The sequence below is a fragment of the Globicephala melas genome, chromosome 9, assembly GCF_963455315.2.
Source record: "Globicephala melas chromosome 9, mGloMel1.2, whole genome shotgun sequence".
NCBI lineage: Eukaryota > Metazoa > Chordata > Mammalia > Artiodactyla > Delphinidae > Globicephala > Globicephala melas.
In genome coordinates, this window is record NC_083322.1 from 45,205,647 (window position 1) to 45,230,750 (window position 25,104).

The 25,104-nt window shown below is 54.2% G+C and overlaps 1 protein-coding gene across 5 annotated transcripts in view; it reads right to left on the minus strand.

Moving 5' to 3' along the window:
* The window catches only part of MINDY4 (MINDY lysine 48 deubiquitinase 4), a 114,908-nt gene that overhangs the window by 39,809 nt on the left and 49,995 nt on the right, over positions 1-25,104 (minus strand). For 4 of the 5 annotated variants that reach the window (XM_060305453.1, XM_060305452.1, XM_060305454.1 and 1 more), the window contains 6 exons: positions 21,294-21,352; positions 16,174-16,280; positions 13,338-13,454; positions 12,019-12,107; positions 2,790-2,891; positions 1,011-1,074 (listed from right to left, as the gene is read on the minus strand). In XM_060305453.1, coding sequence (XP_060161436.1) covers positions 1,011-1,074; positions 2,790-2,891; positions 12,019-12,107; positions 13,338-13,454; positions 16,174-16,280; positions 21,294-21,352 — 538 coding nt within the window. Of the gene's footprint in view, positions 1-943; positions 1,075-2,789; positions 2,892-12,018; positions 12,108-13,337; positions 13,455-16,173; positions 16,281-21,293; positions 21,353-25,104 lie in introns of all 5 variants that reach the window. The other variant, XR_009565289.1, reaches the window with a different exon arrangement.

A 25,104-nucleotide genomic window follows, 5' to 3' on the forward strand; every position in this document is an offset into this window, starting at 1 on the left:
CGGGGGTGGAGAGGCACTCCTACGTAGACCTGTGTGTGATTCAAAGGCTGCAGGGCCCAGCTGGGGTCTCTGGGGCTCCCGCCCTGCAGCAACACTGGGCCTGCCTTTAGAGGCCCCAGGATTGGAGACATCACGGAACTAAAGCCACAGAGCCAGCATCATGCATGGATGGCCCTGACGGGCGGGGCTGCACCCTGCAGGCTAGTCACAGGTATCTGAGGAGCACCTTGGGGGCAGGGAGGGTGGGGGGACAGGGGAGTACAGGGTGGGTGACCCACTCAGGTCGCCGTCACCAGGCCTGTTCTAAGCCCAGCAGGCAGTGCCCTGAGTTCAGTGCAAAGCAGTGGTTATGCGTCTCCTGTGCTTTCTCATGCAGGTCAGAAAAGAACACTTTCACAGATAACATCCAACAAAGTGAGATGCTTAGTTAAGATCCCAGGGCCACACATGCCCAAAAGGTCAAAGGGAACAAGCTAAGTAAAACAAAAATCCTCAGTGAAGAGGAGGTTAATTTGTGGGAGAGTCTCAGAGTTTCCACGTTTTCACACGTCTCTCATTTCTCTGCTGTCCTTTGTCTTACTTGGGTCTGGCCTTCCAGCTGGTGCTCCGTCCATCAAAGCTCTTCTCTGCTAACTTCCTCTCCCTTGCACCCCCACTACCCTCTCATGGCAATCCCAGAGAGGATGCTATGACATAAAGGGGGACACGGGGAAGGCTGGGGTTTAGCCAAAAGGCATGGTGCATCGAACGCTGGAGGGACGTCATGTTCTGTACAAGCTCAACATGACAGGGCGCCCATCAGCCTTTTAGCCATAAAGCCAGTTCTGGCCAGAGCTCATCCCAAAGGCCCCCACCTCTGCCCGCACCCCAATCCCAGGTGGAGGGTTCTGCTGGCCTGGGCCACAGGGAAGGCTGGCCCATCCCCAACTGAGGAAGGATTTACTTATATGAAAGGAGACTGTCCCCAAACAAAGCCAAAGGTTGCGTGATAATTTTCCAGAAAGCCGTACTGTTTCTAAGACGCCATCTGCTTTGTATTTCCCGGTTGGACTGAACTGCTGTGTTCTCGAAGCCCTAAAAAGGAAAGGGAGATGCATGAGTCTCTGCGCGGAGGGAAGACATGCCCCAGAGCCAGGGCACAAACCACACGGGTTGCTCAATGAGGACAAACCAAAAGGTGGCCCAGAGGAAAGAAGGGAGCCAAGCGCACCTCGTTTCCCCGCTTTGAACTCACCCGCTAGGCCGGGTCCGGAGAACTCCACTAAACGGGAGGGGGTACAGTGCGGGTGCTAATATGGGATGGAAAAAGGACAGCTGAGGGAGAGCTCGGGATAACCAAACCCAAATCCTGGTAGCAGGAAGTCTGCCTCTCACCCACCGACGAGCATGCCGCCAGACTAAGGAATGCTCACTTGCCCTTCGCCTTTAGGGACTTGAAGTCCAGCCTCTGTCCCCTTGGAGGACATCTGTTTACACAGCACCTGCATGTGCGGCCCAGGAAGGCATGGACTAGAAGCTGCATTTGGGTTTGGGGCCACTGTGACATTAGCCTGCTGTGCAGCCTTGGACCAGCCACCGCCCCTCTCCGGGCTTCTGTTTCCTAATCTGTAAAGTAAGGAGAGATTGAATTTTTGCCCCATATGCTCTCAAGGCTGCCATGCAGATCCTAAGGGCCAGGGTTTGTAAGTTACCTGGAACATGGGTGCCAAGGACAAGCACTCGATAAGAACAATAGTGATAATGATGATAATACCCAACACTGACACCATACTTAGTACGATCCAGACCTTATCCTAAGTGCTTCCTACTATTACTTATCACTTATTTATACGGATAAATGATTTAAACTGATCGATGATACTGTCATTCATTATAGACCATTTTATTTATGTTGACTCGTTCAATTCTCACATTCACCCCATTAAGTAATCATTACTATCACCCCTATTTTCCAAGTGAGTAAACAGGCTAGGCACAGAGAAGCTGAGTCAGTTACTCAAGGTCACAGAGCCAACAAGCAACAGCACTGGGGGTCAGCCTTTGGAGTCTCTTAAGTTCTGTGCTCTACTGACCACTGTGCCCCCTTCCAGGGTGTGGCCCTTGTATCCAAAGGGCACCCCCTTTGCTAAAGCTTAGCCACACAGCTGGGATGAAGTGATGCTTCCACTCTGAAGGGTCAGGCTGGAAAGCCGGCAGGCCATCCACATAGATTATGAGGATGGTATCCTCCACCAGTAGGACGGAGGTAGCAGGGAAGACTGCGCTGGCTCCACCGCTCATCTCTCACCTCCCCGAGTCTCCTCACTGGAACGGGGATCCAAGTGACAGAGCAAACAGGAGTGTGCTTTGGGGACTTGGGGGAGCAGTACAAATGACTGGGTCGACCTAGAGGCTGTTTTCCGAGGCCTCCGGATCAGAGAAATGTAGAGGGGAGCAAGCTGCCAGTGAGGGGGCAGGGAGGCGGGCATGGGTTTTCTCAGGCAGGTTACATCCGCCAGCACCCCCTGCAGAGAGGGATCCCCAGATCTGACCCCTCTCGACCGGAGCCATGTGGAGGGGTGGCCCTCCCCTGGTGTGGGGCTGCCCAGCACATCAGGCCAACTCTCCAGGCTCCTGCTGGCCTGGAGCACAGGGCAGGGGTCTGGGAGGACACAGACACGGTCCTCAGGCCCAGACGGCCTGTGTGAGACGATGATTTCCCCAAGGACAGGAAAGCGCACAGCCAGCTGGCCTGTAGCTGTGCCCGCCCGAGGTGGAGTGGTAGCAACACAGCCCAGGGAAGCACTTACAGTGTGACCACGGCTCTCTTGTGGCCTCCAGCCCGCCACACAATGTCCGCGATGGCCAGGGCCAGGCAGCGGGTCCTACGAGCGTTTGAAGGCTGCAGCTGCCTGAGGACGAAAAGGGAAGTGTGTTTATGCCTATGGGGACAGACATCAGAGACAGCGCAGCCCTGTGGAAGATGGCCCGTCCTCTCCTCTGCTGCCCAGCGGAGCCCTGCGGCCCAGGGGCTCAGGCAGAGCCTGGGAGGAGGGCCTCTGCAGATGAAGACCAAGGGAAGAGCTGTGAGAGAGGGGCCCTGGCAGTGCTGGAGGAGGAACAGGATGAGGAAATCACCCACGGGAGCGAAGGGGCCTCTGGAGACTCGGCAGGGCCTGGAGCGGTGGAAGAAAAGGCTGCGGGTTCTGACAAAGCCCAGGGGACTGAGCCTGGAACTGCTGCCATCCCAGGCAGGGGCACCGCCCTGCCCCGCCCAGCCTTGGCCAGCCCCGACGCCCAAGCCCCTGGAGACAGCGGCTCACGCAAGCAGGTGCCCCGCGCTCCCCCAGCTGACAGGAGACCAGACCACGAGTGCTGAGGGGAAAGTAGCCTGACTTGCCGGTTACTTGGACATAGGGCGTGGGGGCGTGGGGGCGCGGGGGCGCGGGGGCGCGGGGGCGCGGGGGCGCGGGGGCGCGGGGGCGTGGGGGAGGGAGGATTCGGGATGACGCTGGGCTTCCGGTGAGTGCATGCTGGTGCCACCAACTGAAATGGGGAACACGGGAGGGGGACGGGGGGTGGCGGGGAGAGCTGGAGGTGCACGTGGGACGACGGGGCGGGGACGGCGGGGGTGGGGGGTGACGCAGCTGGAGGTGCACGTGGGACGACGGGGCGGGGACTGGGGGGGTGCAGCTGGAGGTGCACGTGAGATGACGGGGCAGGGACTGGGGGGGGCGGTGCGCAGCTGGAGGTGCACATGGGATGCCCGGGTGAAGCTATCGCTCTAAAGCCCAGGAGAGCGGCTCGGGCTGAGTAGAGGCTTACGAACCAGCAGCGTGTGAGGGGTCCTCGGCACCCCGCGTGGCTAAGATCTCCCAGAGAGAGGATGAGGAGGGCAGAGGCGGCGGCCAAGGCTGGAGCCTCGTGGAACTCCAGCGCGTGGGAGAGGCAGAGGAGGCAGGCAGGAAGGGCAGAGCTCGGAGACGGGCCGTTACAGTCTTGGGAGCAAAAGGGCTGGAGAAGGACAGGCAGTCAGTGGTGTCAAAAATGGCAGAGAGGGGCTTCCCTGGTGGCGCAGTGGTTGAGAGTCCGCCTGCCGATGCAGGGGACGCGGGTTCGAGCCCCGGTCTGGGAAGATCCCACATGCCGCGGAGCGGCTGGGCCCGTGAGCCGTGGCCGCTGAGCCTGCGCGTCTGGAGCTTGTGCTCCGCAACGGGAGAGGCCACAGCAGTGAGAGGCCCGCGTATCGCAAAAAAAAGAAAAAGGCAGAGAGACCTCTTACCATAAAAACGGCAACGAAGAGGCCGTTAGTGCATGAAGTCCGTGAGAAAGACAGAAGCAGCAATAGCCACGTGCAGACGCTCTTTCCGTCTCCAGGGCTCCACAGAGCCGTGCTTCTCGCCCACCCCTGGATTCTGGGAAGTTTTCTTAAATTCCTACGAAGGCAGGCTGAGTGTCTGAGTGTCTCACTAGCTAACAAACAAAAGGGGCTTGACGCCAGCGCTCCCAGCAACGTAGAGGGAGCTTCCATGTTTGCAGTCACCAAGTACCCTAAGCTCTAGGCTGAGCTGTCGGGTGGGGAGCAGGTGAAAACTGGTGTTTGTCCTTCCTCTCCAGGATAGGAGAGGAGAACCCGGAGACCAGGACACAGGTCACCATGGTGGGCAGCATGTGGTCACGGCCCAGTCCGTGGGCCACAGAGCCAGCCGTCTGCACCTAGGCCGTTGTGGTCCAGTGACTTTAAAGTGGTAGGCAACGTGACATAGGGTCCCTCAGTTTCCCCATCCCTAGACTGGCTGGGGCAGTAGTACCTCCTTCATCGTGTTGGGAGCTTTAAATGAGATGATCTGTGTAAGGTCCGTGGCCCGGTGCCTGGCATGTGGAGAATGCTCAATAAAGGGTACCCATTGCTGTTGTTTTTATGGAAACGTCAAGTGCCCACTTTGGCTGTGGCCAGAGAGTTCACAGGATGGTGAACTCCCTGTATCTGATGTGAAAGTGACGACAAGCCGCTGACACCAGGCAATGCTTCTCACTCAGTGAGACGCAGCCTGCCTGGTACGTCTGCAGCCTCAGGAAGCCTGCCTGCTCCTCTGGAAACAGCTACCACACCACCAGCAAACCGGGCACCTGAGATTCGGGAAGCACTGGCCCTGCGCCACTGTCAACTATGAAAACAAAGGTGAGGAAACTGCTCTGGGATTCAGGAGAGGCTGCCAAGGACCAAGGAGGGCCTGGAAAGCAGGGCTCATCGGACAAAGGAGAAAGGATCCGGGTGCGGAGGCGAAGGCCAGCGAGGGCAAGGGGCTTCCCCAAGGCCTTGAGCCAGGAGTGGAACCCAGGCCCGACCACCACACTTCTCCCAGTGCTACTGTTTTCTGGAAAGCTGTGTCTGGAGCTGACGCAGAGAAGAGCATGCTGGAGAAGACACGGGGAAGGATGGAGAGACTAAATGGAAGCCAATGAAAAGCATGAGAACTTTTGTGTAGAAACACGGAAGTTCAGAGGGTCTGTAAATTAGAGCCTGTGAGACCTGGAAGATAGGCCGGGCCCAGGAGCCAGATCTCTTGATAGCGTTGCAGGTGCAGGAAAGATGGGCTCAGAGGCAAAGGGATGCTGGCCCCCAACACCAGGAGCTCCAGATGCCTGGTTCCACCTCGCCCCGCTCACCTTCTTCCCCCACTGCTGTTTCACTTTGTCCAGTTTTTACTAACTGTGTGACCTTGGGTGAATCATTTAGTCTCTGGGCCTCAGTTTCCCCCTTTTAAAAGGGGACAATAATAGTACCTCCTTCACAGGGCGGTTTTAATGATTAATGAAGTAATACGTGTGAAGTGCTTCTAACAGTGTCTGTCATGCGATAAGTACTTAATATATGTTGGTTTTTAAAATCTTATTTGTGGCTGCACTGAGCAGCTTTCAGGCAAGCGTTACCTGCTTCAGTAAGTTAGTGTGGACCATAGTGAATGTTTGCAAGGTGACCTGGTAGCTCCGTCTGGAGGTGTTCCAGCACGGACGTTCTAGACAGAGGATACAATCCAGGCATAACTTTGTCCCGCTCCTGCCCATGTCGAGGGATCTAGCTGGGGAGTGCCCTAGTCACACCTGTGCTGTAGGAGGAGCCTGTGATGAGTATGTCCAGTGAGGACAGGAGGGAGGGCAAGATGAAGCAGCAGTGCTGGTCGGGCCCTGGCCGTACAGCTCAGCTGAGGAGCAGGGCACCCCAGTCCTGGGCAGGGGCGGGAAGGGGATGGGCGTGGGTGCCCAGGAGGTGGGACTGACACGACTGGCGGTCACCTGGATGGGGGTGGGGCAGGAAACAAGCCCTGGGGATGATGGAGTCCAGTACCGTGGGTTGCGATTCCAAGGAGATGAATGTCCAGAATGCAGACCCTGGGCCAGATGCCCGCAAGCATCATTCCAGCCCGGCCCTTCTGCCGGGTAACCGGCCACAGGGTATTCAGGGCTGGGGTGCGTGCGGATGACAAGAGGGAGGAGGGAGGCGCTGCAGTGAATCGCCGGGGAACTCAGGGTCTGCCTTCACCTCGGTGACCAGGGTGGTCCTGCACTTCCTTCATCAGTCACGCACGCGCCTATCCAACCCCTACCGCGAATCTAGCACCTGGCCGGGCTCTCGCACCAAGAGAAGTTTCTGTAAAAGAGTCTAATACCTCACAGAAGAAGTGCAGGATTTGTCTAAGGGTGGGCGATGGGCGTCAGGAAGTAATACATCCTATGCTTGGCTTAATTACCCAAGTCTTTCAGATTAAAAAGATGTTTCTACCATCATTAGCTCAAAACAGGCTCACCAGTCCACCCTGACGTGCCCGCTAGTCTGAGCCTATAGAAGAATCAGAAGCTGGTGAGTGACTGCAGACCTTTCTGCCCCCTTTCAGGGTCAGACGCTGCCAGAGCTGGCCTGGGGACCCCCAGACTTGGGTTCCAAGCCTGGCTCCGCTAATGGGTCCAGAGGGGCCTTGGGCAAGTACCCCTCCTTCTCCGGGCCTCGACTTCCCCAGTTGAAAAGGGAAGTAGAGGCGAGAGGGCAGCTCCCTTGCCTGTGGCGCTCCTTGAGCCCGCAGGGGAACGGGGCTCACCATCGCTTCCCACGAGCCCTCCTCAAGTGGAAAAACACCGAGCCCTGCCGCCCGGCTCTGCCGTCCCCAGTTGAGGAGAGGCCGGCTGCCGGCCTGATGGGATGAGTCTTAATGAAGCCAGACAGCCCTGCAGAAAAAACACCACCTCTGCCAAGAAGCCATTATTTCAGCATGATTTCCCTGGAGGCCGCAGTCACATCCTCGTGCGGCTTCGTAAACTACAGAGCCCAAAGAGCTGCACCTTGGTCACTGGGAGTCCATCTGGGTGTCCTGCCCCCGGGTGTTTCAAGCTCATGACACTCAGCCTCGTGCGGGGAGATGGCAAGCAGGGGGCCACGCCCGCCCAGGCCTGCAGACCCAGTGCAGGAAGGCCCACCGGCCCTGGTCCCGGAGCTCCCAAAGCGCCCAGCATTCAGCAGCTGCAGGTGCCGCCTCTGTGTGGCATGAGGGCCAACGCAGTGCTCCTAAAGAGAACAGAGGAGCTTTCCTGCTTTTTTCTTCCTTTTTTTTTTTTTAAACCAGATCATTTCTGAAATCTTAGAATTTCAGAGTCAAAAGGGAGTACTGCAGGCTCCAACCCAGCTCAGCACACCAGCCTGTGCAGCGACACCAATGACCCAAACAATCAATATTAAGATCGTACAAATGCATCAAGGAAACCAGAGGAGCCGGGCTGCGAGAGGTTCCCGCAGGGATGTCGAATGTCATCCTTTACTCACACGAGGCAGCAGGTCCCCAGGGGGTTGCCATATTACTCTTCTGTACTCTTCTGATATTTTTTTTTCCCAAATTAGGAAAAATGGGGAGGTTCTGCCTAGAAGCCCTTCGTAAACTACAGAGCCTAAAGAGCTGCACCTTGGTCACTGAGAGTCCATCTGGGTGTCCAGCCCTCGCGTGTTTCAAGCCCATGACACTCAGCCTCCCGGCACCAGCCCCTCCTGGCCTCTCTGGCTCGCCTGGGGCTCAGGGTCTCTTCTAGGAAACAGTGTGGTGTGACAGACGTGCTTGGCTCTGCCCCGGAGGTCAGATGTGAACCTGGACAAGCATCTTTCCCTCTCTGGGACTCAGTTTCCCCATATGTATCACAGCAGGCGATCTCAAGGTCCCACCCACTTGCACAGCCCTTGATTTACAAAGGATTTGGTTTGCATTTCCTTACTGAGTCAGACCTGGGCAGGACAGAGATTCACAAATGGAGAAAGTGAGGCCTTGCTGGCCCACAACTGTAATCCAGGTCTCTGGCTGGTCCAGTGCTCTCTTCAGCAACCGCCATCCTGGGACAAGCTAAGGACCACAGAGCTGGGCACTCCCCGCAGCCTCAGCACGGGCACCTATAGGCTGCACCGACACCCACTTGGCAAGGACGACCTTCTGTGGCCTCCAACCTGTAGGGCCTCACCTCTGCAAACGGCGACCAGACTCCGCTCTCACCTCCCCCCTCGGCTGCCAGCCCCAGGCCCCGGCCGCTCACTCCCCTGACCTTTGCTTGACCCAAGTCCTAGCCTGAACCCAGGAGGACTCTCTCCTCTCGCCCCCAGGCGGCCTCCAGCCCCGAGGCAGGCTCATGCCTCAGCACAGCTAGGTCCACAGCAGCGGAAGCCAGAGGAGGAGACATAGGATGGGGGGTGTGGAGGCAGCCGGTACTCCTTGCCCACAGCCCATCACCACTGGGACCTCCCCCAGCTGGTCCCTCGGAGCCCGGTCTCCCTGAGTCCCCTGAGGCACTTTCAGCGAGAGCAGCCGGGTCACTGGGCCAAGCTCTCCGCCCCTCCCTCTCGGATGGGTGGGAAGAATGCCCACTATTGGGCCTGCTCGGCCAGCAGCACCAGCAGGAAGCCAGACCACTATGCTCGGTCTGCATGGACAGCAGCTCTGGGTGCAGGGCCTGGGGCCGCAGGCGTGGAGGTGCCACAGGGGAGGGACTTACGAGGAGCACCCACGGCTGTGGGACTCCAAACAAAGGTGAGGTCACTCTTCTGCGGCATGAACCCTTCCGCGCTTCCCGTGGGCGGGACCCTGCCTGGCCAGCAGGCCGAGCTCTCCCAGCTGCTCGGCACAGGCCTCCTCTGGCCCACCCAGGCCGCCTTCCCCCAGAGCGGGGCTCCTTCCCACCAGGCACACCCCACACACAGCTCCCAGCAGCCAGCAGCCCCTTCCAGCCTCCTCCCCTCCTGCCCCACCAGCCCGGCCTCCGAGGGCCTTCAATCTAGGCTGGCCACAACTCTTCTTCCCACAGCTGGTACAGTTTTCTTTCTGCCCAGAGCCCGTCTTGCGCCCCCAGCCTGAATGGCTTTCTGCCTTCCAAGCCCTAGCTCCCCTCTCAGGTGTGGTGAGCAGAACTCTCTCCCGAGGACGTGCCTGGGGATCCAGAGGCTGTCACATCCCCTTAGTGGGAGGCTGCCTTGTGCCCTGGGCAGAAACGGCCCTTCCGGGAACCAGCTTATACACCCCTCCCTGACTGTTGGGAAATGATCTACAACTTCCCCCAAGAAGTCCAAAGTCCAAGTTCAAAAGCAGCTCTGAACGGACATGGGGGCTGAAATGAATTATCAAACACCTCCCAAGAGGGCCAAGGCCAAGGCTTGACCTGAGCAAGCCGCTGGGCCCCAAGGGCCCTCTGGCAGCCTGGCCTGGGTCTTGCCCTGCCCCCTACACTCTGCCCTGGCCACTCCCTGCCCTCAGGCCTCTGCACATGTTGTTCTCCTTACTGGAATACTATCCCCTCCCCTCCCAGTCAGTCTGGATAACTCATATGTTTGTCCCGTTCATTCAACAAAAGTTCCGAGGGCCTCTTCTGTGCACTAGGCCTGGGGCTGGATGCCAGGGACTGGCTACGGCCCAGGCAGCTTAGGAAGGCCCCTGTTCTCAGGGGGCTTGTGTTCTGGCGCACAGACAATGGACAAGTAATGACTTGGATAAAGAGGGCATCCAATGGTGGGGGCCTTGCAGGCAGCGTCTGGGGAGGTCGGGGAAGGCGGCCCTGAGGCCATGGCCTCTGCGCGTGAGGAGCCAGGGAAGGAGGCCGAGGGATTTGCTGGGAAAGGAGAAATCGAGGGAGGAACAAGCCTGTGCGAGGGTGTGTGCGAAGCCAGTCAGGAGCCCTGCTCACCCTCCGGATCTCAGTAAGATTAAAATGTCACTCCTCCAGCAAGCCTGCCTGACCCTCTTCACGTCCGGGTGGGCCCTGAGCTCCCTGCACGTCCCCCTGGGACCTCCTGTTCATCTGGCTCTCGTGTTCAGTCGCAGGTGCCATGAGGGCAAGGCCACAGCTGCCTTGTTGAGGCCCACACGCCCTCCAGGCGCCTATTAAGTCCTCCCCGTGCGCCCCTCTCCAGTGCAAGGAGGGAAGGTAGGAGTGGAGGTGCATATGTGCTCGGAGAGGGTCCCTGCGCCTTTAGCGGGCAGGCATCCAGAGGTCCCTCACTTAGCCAGTCCCAGCCAACCAGCCAGCCAGGAGCGTCCCTGACCATCGGACGCTCACTGTGTGGGCCGCGCTTTGCTGGACTGGACCCCAGAGCAGGCACTGGGGAGGAGAACAGCACAAGGTCAGACCTTGCTGTGCAAATGTTGTGTCGCTGGGCTTCCGGCTGCAGTTACGCTATGCTTATGGTTAGCGTCTTTCAGCTTGAAACCAAGCACCTTGATTGTTACTTTGTAAAGTAATGAGACAAATCATATTATCGGACAAATTCTGAAATGCCCAGCATGAAAAGCCACCTTCACTTGAATCCTGTCTAAGGCCACATCCTCTAAGCTGGTAAAATGTGTTTCGTTTTGTACAAGTTTGGCTGGATGTCTGGGGAACTAGTGTCTTTCCCAGGAATTTGAACGTGAATAAATGGGGGATGGGCCTTGTTGTCTTTAAAAAAAAAAAAAAAAAAAAAAAAAGGCAAGTCCCTTGAATTCAAGTTCAGGAATTGTCAAAACTAAGCTGTTATTTTCAAATCCGCTTAATCACAACTTTGGAGAAGAGAATGGAGGTATCTACCGGGCAGGAGGATGCTTCCAGGGAGCTGGAAATATTTTTTTCCTTGATCTGGGTGCTGTGTTCATGGGTGTGTGATTTTGCAATAATTCGTTAAGCAGAACATACATGAGTTGAGCCCTTCTTTGAGTTGTGTACTCTTCTGTATGTATATTAGATTTGAACTAAAAAAGAAAGACAAGTGCCAGAAGCTCTGTAAATCTGAGGGTGACTCAGTACCACTGGGCACATAGTTACTGGTTAAGGTAAGAGGGCTGCCTCCTCCAACTAGCCGAGCTGGCCCCAGCCTTGGGTAGCCCCTCGATAATCCTTCTACTTGAGCACCAACTGCAAGGTAGGATTATGGATTTCTCACCATCCCTCAACCTCACAGAGCACTCGGGAGAACAGAGAATGCGTCTATTCCTCTCTGAATCACCGGTATCCGCACAGAGAGAATGTTCCAGAAATGTCTGTGGAGGGAGTAAGGATGAGAATGAAGGGCTGTGTGCAAACACTCAGCGTGTGAGGTGAAGACAGAATGGCCAAGGGGAGGAAACTGTATCCTGCAGGTCTGGCTGGACCGTGTGGAGATGGCTGTTAGCAGAGGTGGGGGAACGAGGGGAGGGAGGGGAGACCTGGGCTCAGTGGAGGGGTCAGCAGGCTGGCCTGGCTGTAGATGGGATTTGGCGGTTGCTGTGCTCCACTCCTGAGGAGGGGGTAGCCTGAGTTTCAGTGCTGTTCCAACTGCCACTTCCCATGTGGCACAGGACTTAACAAGCCTCCCTGCTCTTAGAAACAAATGGCATGCAGGTCATTTAAACTGGTCAGCACTGGCCCTGTTAGCCAGCCACCGTTTCCATTTCCAGAAGACGGGAAATATCAGGGAACAAACACACATTTCCTTGCTTATTTTTTCTGGACAGTGAGGAGAAGCCTTGGGAAGAGAAGCTATTGCCAGAATGAGCGCTGACTTACCGAGCACAGTCAGCTCCGCTATCTCCTTCAAACAGGAGTTTCTGTAGGACACAGCCTTGGACAGCGGCCAGAACCCCACACGGACCACCCTGCAGAGAAGGACGTGCGTCAGTGCCTGTGAGAACTGACCCAGGGTAGGGCCACCTGCTCCTCTAGAACCAGCCTCCTCCAACAGGTTACAGAGCCTCAAACAGGGGTCTCCTGCATGGTGACTACTTCTGTGAAGTGCTGACCCTGAGTCACAGAGAGTGGGTGACAGAGGCCCAGGTGCCCACCGCTAGAGGAAGGAGCAAAGTCTGTGGTGTGTGATGGGGGGAAAGTGACTCTTCACAACCCGTCAGCGGCTGTCACCATGGGTGTCCAGGCATCCAGAGACATGTTTCCGTGTCCACAGGCTGACGGTGTCAATTGTCTACCCAGCCTTCAAGGCCCATCCTAAAGGCCTCCTCCTCCAGGAAGGCTTCCCTGACCATCTCAGCCAGAAGCGAGCCCCTTGGGCAGCCTCCGCTTGTGTAAGCAATCTTGTTCCCCGGCCAGTGGCCTGCCTCAGCACCTAGTAGGTGTGACTTGGAGGGAGAGGGCTCCTTGAGGAGCTCACCCCTGTAGGCATCAGCAAGTACAAGGACTGTCAGAGCAGGGGCCGTGGGTGCCCTTGAACTCGGGGTGCAAGAAGATGTGCTGACTTGGCCAAGTTAGGGGCAGAAGTGGGTGGTCTTGGGGTTCTTCCTCAGGCAGTGTGGGGCAGGGGGAGGCTCCTGGGGCTTGAGAAACGGAACCTGGATAAGCTGCCGGATTTTACGGTTATCTTCTGGCCCTGGAAATGTGTATCTTGGCAACTGTGTATAAGCCATGTTCAAATCCTGCCACAATCTACCTCCATTTCCCTGTCTTATATCATATCCTCCCCGCACACTTCTGGTCCTCACGCTTGGTACTTTTGCCCCTTCCTGCAGTCCCTGTATTTTCACACGGCCTCCCTTTGTTCATGCTGCCCTCTGCCTCCAGTATCCTTTCTCCAGCTCTACCTGCAAAATCGTTTCTCAGTACTTAGCTTAAGGACCCTCTCTGGTACCCCTGAGCGGACACAGGCCCCCTCCTGCTCCCCGTCCCCTCCGGCATCATGCACCCCTCACGGCAGCGGTCATGTTGCCCCACTCTGCTCTGCCAGCCACACGTGAAGTTCCTGCCCTGGGTGACAACTCAGCAAATGAGGGGCTGGCGCAGGCAACACCCACAGGATTTACCAAACTGGGGGACGTGTGCCCCTGTCCGTGATGGGCCCACAGCAGGGTCCCTGGGGGCACTTAAAAACAACCTGCCTTGTTCTGCACGATGCCATATTTTAATGATGCTGAGTCGTTAAAGGAAAAATTCTGAAGTTTCCATTCTTCGTTGAAACAGCAAAAGCTGGAACCAAACAGAATGGTCTTTATGTCCTGTCAAAAGAAGAGAGAATTGTATTGGTTGTTTTAAAAGCAAACAACAGTACACTGCTGGGTGTTTGCATTCCCACAGGAGCTGGTCTTGAGTTCTAGCAGGGTAGTCTGTTTTCCAGCAGGGTAATCTGTTTTCTTTTTATTTTGCAAACCCATTCTTCTCATATTTGAGGACAGAGAAAATGGACCCTCAGGGTCTTACCTCTGGAATATCTGTAAACCTTACCAGCCTGTGCTGACCCAGGCCAAAACCTTTTGAGCTTCCTTAGAAGTTCCTTGATACACAAAATTTTAGTTTTACAGAAGACCTTGGAGGTTCTCGACTGCACGTTATAATTACCTACAGAGCCCTGAACAATCCTGACGCCCAGGCCCCGTGCCAGGCCAACTAAAGCAGAACCCCTGGGCGTCGGACGCTGGCATCTGTACTATTAAAAGCTCCCCAGGTGATTCCAACGTACAGCCAAGTTTGAGAACTGGTGCTCTAGCAAACTGTGACCCATACGCCAAATCCGACCCTCCACTTGCTTTGTAAATAAAGTTTTATTGAAACACAGCAATGCCCATTTGTTTACATGTTGCCTGTGTTTTCTTTTACATTACAATGGCAGAGCTGTGTGGTTGCCACCGAGAGGCAAAAATACACTATGTAGCCCTTCACAGAAGAAGTTTGCCAACCCCACACTGGTACAACCCCTTCCTACATGTAAGGATCTCCTCTGCAACATCACCGGAGAGCGGTTCCCCCCATAAACTTGGCTTGAACACTCCAACCGCCAAGTGAAGAGGGTTCCCACCACTTCCCAAGGCAGCCCCTCCATTTCTTCACGGCTCTGTGTTCTCAAAACTTCTGGCTGATACGGATCTCCCATCAACCCAAGCCTCACCCTCCAGAGCCCCAGAAAGTGCCAACCCCTCCCCACTGACCAGCCCGTGGATGGGAAAGCAGAGCCTCATCTCCACTCGCCCCTTCCCCATGCCGGCTGCCTCTTCTCTCTCCGCCATGATTTTACATCCGAGAGTATCTGAAGGGCCAGCATGTGGATTCTGTCACTACCCGCTCAGACCATCTCTTTGCAGGTCATATCTTTCCTACAGACTCACGTTTCCCTCTAGAATCGGTTCTTTTTTTTCTTTTCACTAAGTACAAGGAAAATCTCTGTGACAGAGCGTTTGTCTACACGTCATCACATGTGGGCTAGTGGCACCCAGGAGAGAGGGGTGGGTAAATTCATCTGTCAGGGCTTGGTTCCCCTTCTTGCACCAACTACGATCATCGATGTATTTGGACTGAGTTTCCCAAGAGCCTAGAAACTATAGGACCTTGAGTTTTCTGGCTGAAGCCCATGTCTATTCTCTCAATCACAGAAAGACAGCTCCCAGCTAGGCACAGTATGGTTGCCAGGTCCCAGGGTTACGAGCCTGGAAACCTGGGTCCTGCTTGCTGTGGCTGTGGACACCACGTGTGCTGGGTCCTCCTTTCTCTGCGTGGGCCTCGGTTTTTTCAGCTGCTTCTGGAGATGCTACTACTGGGTGGTCTTTAGAGGCCGCTGAGGACCCTTCACCAAATAGCGGTACCCACTTCAAAGAATCATAGCCCTGCGGCTACAGACAACCAGAGCACTCACTCCCAGGCTTGGGGCTACTTAACTGTGTCTGACCCTCTCCCTGTGGTTTCAAAAGAAGGAAGGGAAAAGGAGGAGAAGGATGGGGAGGGACAAAACCTCTAGAAAAACCTTTGACTTTTCATCTGCGTGCTGAGTAAATACCAGGTAAGCAGGAAGAGAACAGGGTCAGCTGTGTCCCCAGGAGTTTTATTTTTCCCTCCTGGATCCTGGCTGAAAAGCCAGTGGAGGACGGCAGGGGCAGCATTCCATCCCGCAGGAACCACTGGCCACGGAGAAGGGCGAGGCCCTATGGCAGCAGAGATGGTGAGGAATCCAGGACATCCCCACAGAGGAGGCTGCTGAGGCCAGGAACCGGCTCCCGAAGTCCTGTGACTCCAGGAGGTCACTGGTGTGAACCCAGGTGGCGCTGAGGAATTGGTAACACTTCCCTGTCCTTCCCTCACTGCAGCCCAGCCTGAGCCCAGCTCAGGGGACCAGTGCAGGAGCACAGTCAAGCTAATGAGGACAATTATCCCGTTCCCATCGCAACCCTGGAGTTACCGGTTGCGGACATGGTGAAGCAGAGCTCTGGACCAACAGAAAAGCTGGATTCCGGAATGTTTGAATGGGAGGAGGTTGTATCCTCACCTCTTGTCTCAGAGAAGGAGAGGGAGATGCCAGGACTAGGCCCTTGTTTTCCTGACTCTCCGTTCAGGTTTTCTTCCACATCACATGCAAATTTCCATTTTAACAGTGACTGAGAGATTATAACAGGATGAATGGAGCCAGAGAGATGAAAATCACCTCATCGGGCTTCCCTGGTGGCACAGTGGTTGAGAGTCCACCTGCCGATGCAGGGGACACGGGTTCGTGCCCCAGTCCGGGAGGATCCCACATGCCGCGGAGCGGCTGGGCCTGTGAGCCATGGCCGCTGGCCCTGCGCGTCCGGAGCCTGTGCTCCGCAACGGGAGAGGCCATGGCAGTGAGAGGCCCGCGTACCACAAAAAACAAAAGAAAATCACCTCATCCACACCAACTCAAACCCAGATGCCTTCAGTTCACACCAACTCAAATCCAGACACATCACCTGGCACTTTTCAACTGACACCCACCTTTGCCACTGAGAGGTCGATGGGCTTTGACTCTACTTGCAGCTTGAGTATCGATGGCACTGGAGACAGGATGACTTCTTCCCTTAGCAGTTCATCCTCCACATCCTCTGAAAGACAACCGTGGCCACGTGAGCTCCTTGTTATGACTCACAGAGAACAGACTAAGAAGCCGTTTAACGCCCAGGACGCTGATGAGTCTTGAGGTGGCTGGAATGAGAGGAGGGCTCCTCCACCACCCACCCCCTGTCCCCGCTGAGGCTCCCAAGCCTTCATCAGAAGGAGAAAGGCAGAGTGAGAGCCCTTGCTCCGTGTCACCCCACGCTGGTCCCAGGATGCTGGCAGATGGGACTTGGCTATCAGTCCACTAGAAAGCTCTGCTCGTGGACGTGCAGAAACAAGGGCCTAGGCCTAAGCTGCGAGTCAGGCCCAGAAAAGCCTGGCTCAGACACAATTCTTACGAAAGGTGGGCGTGACCCACAGATCTGTCCCCCTGAGGACAAACATGAAGAGGGCGGAATTAGGAAAGAAAATGCCGCCCTTCCTGCGAGAATAATAATAGTTATAATAGATTATCACTATCGTGGCTTTCATTTACTTACCATCTGGGTTTTATCATCTGAGCCCCAGAACAGCTTCCACGAGAGAGTATCCTCATCCCATTTAAAGATGAGGAAACTGAAGCTTAGAGAAGTTAAGGAACTGACCAAAAGTCACACAGATGGAAAATCGCAGAGATAGAACATAAACCCAGGCCAACTCCTAATTGCTCGGCCATCCTGCCAGTCAGACCTCCCTGGACCTCCAGCCGGAAGGGAAACTAAGTCACATTCTCATAGCTGGGGTGACTGAGGCCCAGAGGGGGTCCCAGCGTGGGTGTTGTCAGCGTCAGCCTGTGCTGTCCCAGCCGGTGAGGCTCCCTCTCGCCACCACACGCACTGCCGCAGCATCTACCAGAACCCTCAGAGGCAGGACCCAAGTGAAAACAGCCCAAGGCAAAGATGCTGGCAAAGCCGGGCAGGCCGGTCTCCAGAGAGCCTCTGGAGACTTCTTCCATCCCCCTTTCCCCAAGATTAAATGCTTATTTAAAAAGCACGCCACACCGTATAGAAACCAACATTGCCTGCCATAATTCTGTGCATCTGGGACTACAGAAATGTCACAGTCCCTGCGCCGCATCTTCTGAGACGGTGTGCAAAGGCCAACATCCCCAGAACACGCGCCATAAGCCTTATTCTACAGCCTCCTTTTCTCCCCTGGAGGAGGACCAGGCACAGCACGAGGCTCGGTCCACTGAGATGGAGACAGATTTCACCTTCAGGGTGAAACAAAATTTTTAAACAAGTCTGGAATTTAAACGAGAACCTTTCTTAGTTAGGGTCTCTAAAAAAGCCACCCTGTGACCATGGCCTTACAAAAACACCTGAAATAAAGACCAGATGTTCACCCAGCAACACACACGGGTCTTGAAAACATGGCTCTGGGTAGAGAAAGTAAGAAAGCAAATGGGGTGTATAACACAACACGATTTACATCCATTATAAACACATGCACACAAAACAACACTAAGCATTTTTGCAAGAACGTACACAAGCAGAAAGAAATCACTAAACACGTGAGAGGGGTTGCTTACGGAGACAAGGGTCATGGGAGTGTAGCATGAGGCTAAAGGGAAATCAGGAAGGAAAGGCAAGAGGGAGGCCAATGAGCAGGCTCTGCAAAGGTCAATACTGAGAATGTTAATTAAGCAACAGAGATGTGTGATTAATCCAATCCTAGGCATCTGAGGGCCAAAACAGAGGGGGAGAGTAACTGAGTGATTCTGCCAGGCCCCGAAGGGTCCTTGTGATGCCTCAGCCAGACTGTTTCCTGGAGGCCCGGAGCGGGCAGGATTTAAGCCTATTCGGAGGCTTCTGTTTAGTCTAAGGCTGTCCTGAAGGGAACAGGGGCTGAAACATGCTCTGTCTGAGCCCCATGAACTAAGTCTGAGGCTGGAGGCTGGGGGCCCCAAGGGAGCTGACTGATGGAGCCCCCAGGAACAGGCAGCCTCCCTCGGCTTCTGCCAGGAGGCAGCTGGCGCCTGTGCAGGGAGCTGGTTCAGGACCATGAGGCAGGTCCAGATGTGGCGGGATGGCCGTGCAAAGGAAAACAAAGCACTCCAGCATGACATGTTGGCCAAACAGATAAAACCAGCTGCAAACGCCAGTGGCTTGAAAATGCTATTTTTAAGGCCCTGGTGTAAATGGCTGGTTGAAAAGAAGCACGGGATTGTGTTTCCCACACCATTTTATTTACCCTTTGGAGGAGAACATATACGTACACGTGGTAGTACTTAATAGAGGCCCGTATATCTCTTTTTCCAGGTTCCCACCCAGTACTTCACACTAACTGCAAGATATCTTCTCCTGGAAGTGCCCCAATGCCCCGGACTCAGGGTTCTCAGCACAGAAGCCTTCCGGGCTTCCATTTTGGTAAGACTCCATCTCCCCCCAACCCTCCACCAGGGACCCAGATTATACCGCCTCCAGAATCCTCATACGCTGCCCCCCGCCTTCTCTCCCCACTGTTACAGGAATGTGTTGTCATTTTTCTATTCGTTCATCAAGCACTTTACTGAGCACACATGATGGGCCACTGGTTATGTGGGACGGAGGAGGTCCAGAGATGGTGAGAACACCACCCCTGCCTTCAAGGAGCTCACTGTCTAGAGGGGGAGACAGAGCCCCAAACAAAGAACACGACGTTAGTGCTAAAATGGAGACGGGTGCAAAGGTTATTATAAGAGCAGAGGGGAAGGGGCAAATAATTCTGCCTTAAACGGTCAGGGAAGCTTCCCACAAGAGGTAAATATTTGATCAGGGTCTTGAAATACCCATAGGATTTCCCCAGATAGAACAGGGCCCCAGGCACCTCTTCTCTGGACTATTCCAAGAGACCCTCACCAGTCTCCCAAACTTGCAGACCCCAGCCCCTAAAATCCATCCTCCACGCACAACCAGAGATGGCCTCAAACATCGTTCGCTTCACATCTCTGCTTGACAAGACCTTGCTCATCCGTCAAGCCCAGTCTGAATGCCACCTCACTATGGAAACTTCTGGAACCCACCAGTCTTGGCCTACTCACCTCCTGAAGCAGTGAGGAGCTGCTGGTCATCCACTTTGTGTGTTGCTATCAGGGGTCACCTCTATTCCTTCGTCTCACCCAGCCCCACCCTCCAAGAAGGCAAGGCCACTTTTCATCACAGCGATGAAAAGTGCCTTTGACAGCCCTGTATGTGCCCAGGCGTGTAATGCTAACCAAAGTTTGCTGACTTGAACCAAAGAAAGATGAGTTGGGATGGGGAAGGGAATGCTATTCCTTGTTTCTGACCCCCCACCCCAAACTACTCTTCCCCTTTCTCTGGGTGACTGGGTTGCACGCCCTCTTATCTTTTATCTCCGTCGTCTTCTCTAAATCGTCAGTTGAGCCACCGGCAAAGAGGGGTCGGCCTCCCTCCGGAAAAGGCACACACACTTCAAACAGCTTGGGTCTGAGAGAATTGCTAAAAGCCTCCCTCCCAATAGAAGCCCTCTGGGGTCCCAAGGCCGGGAACTTTATGTCCAAACAGGAGTGGCTTTCATTAGAAAATCTTAAAGCGCTTCACAGAAAGGCTTCAGATGCCAGCCCTTCCCAGCTCCGGCCTTCATTCTGCACAGCCGTGTGCCCAGTGAAATCTGCCCCTTCCTGGGTGGGCCAAATGATCCCACCAGCCATTTCTGATGATTAAAACTCTGAGGGGGCTTCCCTGGCGGTGCAGCCAATGCAGGGGACAGGGGTTCAAGCCCTGGTCCAGGAAGATCCCACATGCCGCAGAGCAACTAAGCCCGTGAGCCACAACTACTGAGCCTGCACTCTAGAACCTGTGAGCCATAACTACTGAGTCCGTGCGCCACAACTACTGAGCCCGCGTGCCACAGCTACTGAAGCCCGCGCGCCTAGAGCCCGTGGCTTCTCCGCAACAAGAGAAGCCACCGCAATGAGAAGCCCGCACAGTGCAACAAAGAGTAGCCCCCGCTCGCCACAACTAGAGAAAGCCTGTGCGCAGCAACGAAGACCCAACGCAGACAAAAATAAAAAAACAAAAAAAAACAAACCTCTGAGGAACTCCTCTTACCTCTGAGAAGAACTAAGCAGAATAAACAAACCCCTGCCTCCATCATTCGGAGGCCTGCCCCTGCCTTTCAACTTCATCAAAGCAAACTGCCAGCATGTCTCACGCAAGTCACTTCTAAAGGGCGAGCTGCTTTCCTCCTTCATATTGAAGGGAGTGCTTAAAAGGAGACGAAAAGGGTGTGAGCAGCTCTCAGCTCCTGTATGCCAAAATGGTCCAACAGGTAAATTGCTGGCTTCCAGGAGGAGAGCAAAGGTCAATGGCACTCAAGCCTCGTCCTTTCATGTCTGGTCCTTGGTTGTCCTCCTTTATTCTATTCCTGGCTTTTGCCAAGTCCTGCAAACACATCAGTCTTTGGAGAGTAGAGAATTCCAGAAAGAGAGAGAGAGAAAAAAAAAAGATGGCTTCAAAACGAAAGAGTGGATGGACATGTTCTTATCTAGATCTTGCAGAGGAGGTACACAGATGTATACACATGTAAAAGGGCACTGAGCTGAACACTCAAGGTTTGTGCACTGATGTGCCTCACGATGTGTATTTTACACCTCAGTGATATGTGGGGGAAGATGTTTAAAGGATAGGCTTCTCCAGGCAGAGATATACTAATATTTTGACTGAGCACTGTCTTCTAGAGACTTCTATACGTTCTGAGTAACCCTAAAAGAACCTGCAAATGCAGAAAAGGCTTTTCTGCCCCCTCTCTCCCAGTGTGGATGTAGAAACGTCCAGACTTCTTATAAGGACTTCTTCGGGAGAGATAGGCAGTGGAAGACGGATTTGGACATCAACCAAAAAAGAGAGAAGCCTGCTCTACTCACCGGGCCAGCCCCTCCTGCCTGTGGTCAGGTGGGAAGAAAGGAGCCCGACCCCCAGGCCAGCAGAGAGCGCTACCACCCATTACCTCCCAGGCAGGCCAAATGAAGACCCCCGGGGCCCTGATGGGCACAGCACCGAGGCCCCAGTGGTACCCACCAAGCTGCAGCACACCGAGCTCACCGTCGACCTTACTGGATGCTGGCAACTGATTACTCCTAGAAATAAAAAAAGGAAATGTCAATGCACCATAGGAGAATGACAGAGAGATGCAAACAGCAGAGAAGAGTGGGAGGAGTACCGGATGGGGCTTCAGGAGGTGGATTCTCTCCAGCTCTGGCCCGGTTCTGTGTATGCCTTGCACCAGCACTCTCCCTCACTGAGCCACAGGTTCCGTATCGGATGGGACCAAATCACCTCTGGGGTGCTTTTCAATTCTGTACACACACACACCCCAACCAATATAGGTCGATGGACCCTGTAGTTTGACACTTGCCAAGAACCGAATGCAAGCTAATTTGCTGATGCCACTGTAATACTGCTGGGAAACACATTCACACGTGCACGTGCACACACACATCAAGTTCCTGCAATCACTGCACAGATTTTATCTCATTTTTTTGTTTGTCTCCTTTCTCCCAGCTTTCTTGTAAAGCTATCAGCAGCCATTTATCAGAAACCTCAAGAATGCACCAAAGAATACATACGGTGGTCCTGACTTGTAAATTCAGACATGTGCACACAGAGCTTTCTTTAAAGGGCCCACCTGTGTTTCAGCTCTCTTTGGATCTTTTTTCCCTCCAGCATGCATTGATCTGAACTGAAGTAAAATCATTTTTTAAAAAGAATGTATTAAAAATAACAACATTACATCACCCCCTTGAAAAATTCATTTACAATGTTAAAAATGACAGCTCTTTTGAACGTGGCATTGAAATATATTTTCCTCCAACATCCTTGCAGGCTAAGATATGATTGAAGTAACAATCATAATCTTGCCACGGTAGGTTCTATTGAATTGGCTTCCTCCTGAAGATGTATGAAGGGGCGTGAGTGGAAGACCACGGAGGACGCGCAGTACCGAATCCCTGAGCACGTCCTGCTCTGGACTCCGGGTTTCTTCCTCTGGCGCTGGAACACAGAGCTCCTCCACCCGCCTCCCAGGTGGCCCCTCATCCTCCCCCACGCAGTTGAGCCCATTTTCCTCAACTCAGAGCCACAAAATTCCTACGCCCCTAGGCTACCAGGATTCTGCAAGTGTTCTTGTGGGGAATGGTGAGAGAACAAGCTGGAAAGGGGAGCTAAGGCACGGAGGGGCAGCAGGAGGATGTAGAAGGGAGGGGGGGCACACAGACACTGTGCCCCCCTCCCCAGGGCCCAGCAATAAGGAGCTGCACTTTCATCAGAAGCCTCCACCAGCCAGCCACACCTCGCCCCACCCCCATCCTCACTGCCACTAAAGCCGAGGACCTGAGTCCCATCCCTTCCATCCCCTGTGTCACTATTTCACCTAGAGACTAAGGCAAGGTGTCTGAGAAGCAAGGACTGAGGCGCAGGTGCTAGATGGTCTCTAAAAGCCACCTTGCACCATTCTGAGCTGGGAACATCAGCAGAAAAGACATCTCTGGAACACCCTGATGGCAACAACATCTCTCTTGGACCCATCTCTGCTCTCTGCCTCTTCGTCTCTCACCCAGATCATTCTCACAGCCCCCTAACTGGTTTCCTGACCCCCCGTGTGATGCCCCACCCGGTGCTGGTCCCCACATCTTCACACGAGTGTCAAAGGCATCTTTCTAGAAAGCAAACTTGACCATGCCACGGCCTGGCTGAAATTCTTCAAAGGTTCCCCAACATCGTCATCAACAAGAGACATGATATTTATAAACAATGATGGCAATTATAGCGGCGGCAAATACTTTCTGATTCCTTTGACTGTTGCAGGCACTGTGCTAAGTGCTTTGCAAGCATCAAAAGTCATCTGCTCCTCAAAAGAGCCTTAGGAAGTAGTCAGGGCACTGAGTCTCAGAGAGGTCCAGTAATTTCCCCAGAGTTACACAGCATGTAAGTGGCAGCACAGGGATCTGAACCTAAGCAATGACTCCGAAGATGATGGCAGCAACCATGACATACACTGCTTCCTCGTAAGACAAAGCCCAAGCCCATTAGTGTGCCCTCTGGGCTGCCTGTGACCTGGCTACCTACCGCCCCAGCATCACCTCCCTCTGCGCTCTCCCACTCCACCCGCACGTCCTCCACGCTAACTTCTCAGCCCACGCCTCCACACCTTTTCACAAGCTGTTCACTCCACCTAGAATATCCCTTGGCAAGCTCACACTCATCCTCTACAGCCCCGTTGGAATGTTACCTTCCTCTCAAATGCAAAGCATGCATTCATTCATTTCTTCACTCACTTAGCAAACATGTGGCAGCTGTCCAGCAGGGCTGTCTCCCTGCCCCAGGGAGACCCAGTTGCATACAATAAACAGACATAAATTGCACTGTGACATGCTGTGGTAGGCTGGATAATGGTCCCCAAAGATATCTGCATCCTAATCCCTGGAAATGGAAAATGGTACCTTATATGGCAAAAAGAACTTTGCAAATGAGATTAAGTTAAAGATCTTGAAGTGGAAGAGAGTAGCCTGGATTATCCGGGTGGGGGCGACCTAATCACAAGTGTCCTTATAGGAGGGAGGCAGAAGGAGATCTGACACAGAAGAAGAGAGGTAGGATGACGATGGAAACGGAGGTTGAAGTGATGCACTTTGAGGACAGAAGAAGGGGCCTCAAGCCAAGAAATGCGGGTGGTCACTAGAAGCTGAAAAAGGCAAGGAAACAGATTCCAGTTGTTAAAGGACGAGCCCTGCCAACACCTTGACTGCAGCCCAGTGGAACTGATTTCAGACTTCAGTCTTCCAGAACAGTGAGATAATACATTCATGTCGTTTTAAGTCACTAAACTGTGGTAATTTGTTGTAGCAGCCATGGGAAACATACACACAGTAAGAGAAACAATCACGGAGGAACAAAGGACTGTGAGGTCCCCTTGATTGCCTCTGTATCCTGCGTGCCCAGCACCTAGCCACTGCTCCATACATGGGTAATACCAGAGTGACCCTCACACAAGCTAGGTGACTCACACGGGTCACCTACCTTAGAGGTGCCGGAGCCAGGGCTCAAACCCAGGCCCCTGGCTCCAAATGCTCTGTGTTGCTCTGTTTTCTACTTTATGCTTCCCTTCCCTACCCAGAACCCTCCATGGCTTCCTGTGGACCAGGAGACAAAGTCCAAACCTCCCAAGTTGTCCCCTTGGCTCCCAAGGGCAAAGCCGCAGGGGCACGCGGATGGCCACGAGCCGTGAGGAGAGGGCGGGGATGATGTTCCTGCTGTGTAGGGTACAGCTGGGCCTCTTCCCGGTCATGAGACGTCCACCCTGAGGCCATCCATCAGCTGCGAGAGCCCAGCTCAGATGCTTTGTGCCGTTTCCCATAGATCTCTTCACCAGAGGAGACTTCAGGAATGCTCACACTTAGGGAATGCCCTATTGTTCCTTTTATGTGTCCCTTTGTGGCATAAGCATTACAAAGTTTAAAAGGTCAGTTTAAAAGCATGTTCTTGCCTTTGAGTGAAAACTATTATGAAAAACAATGACAAAAAGATAAATCAAGGATTCAAAACACTTTTTAAAAATGCGATTGTGCATATGACCTGGAGGCGTGTGTCCAAGTGCGCATCTAATAAATCCTCGGAGCCAGGCTGTAAACACGCGCTTGCCTGCGGGGTCTGAGGTCTCCACCTCCCAGCCAAACTCCTCTTCTGCCCCCAAGGGAGGGGCAAGGGCCAGGGCATCGCAGGTGCCGGGGGCTACGTAGGGCCAGGACTCAATCCCTGGATCACTGGGTCTTGGGTGGGTAGAAAGTGCCACTCAGAGACCAGAGTTCTTGTCTTTGATCCCCCCGACTCTGAG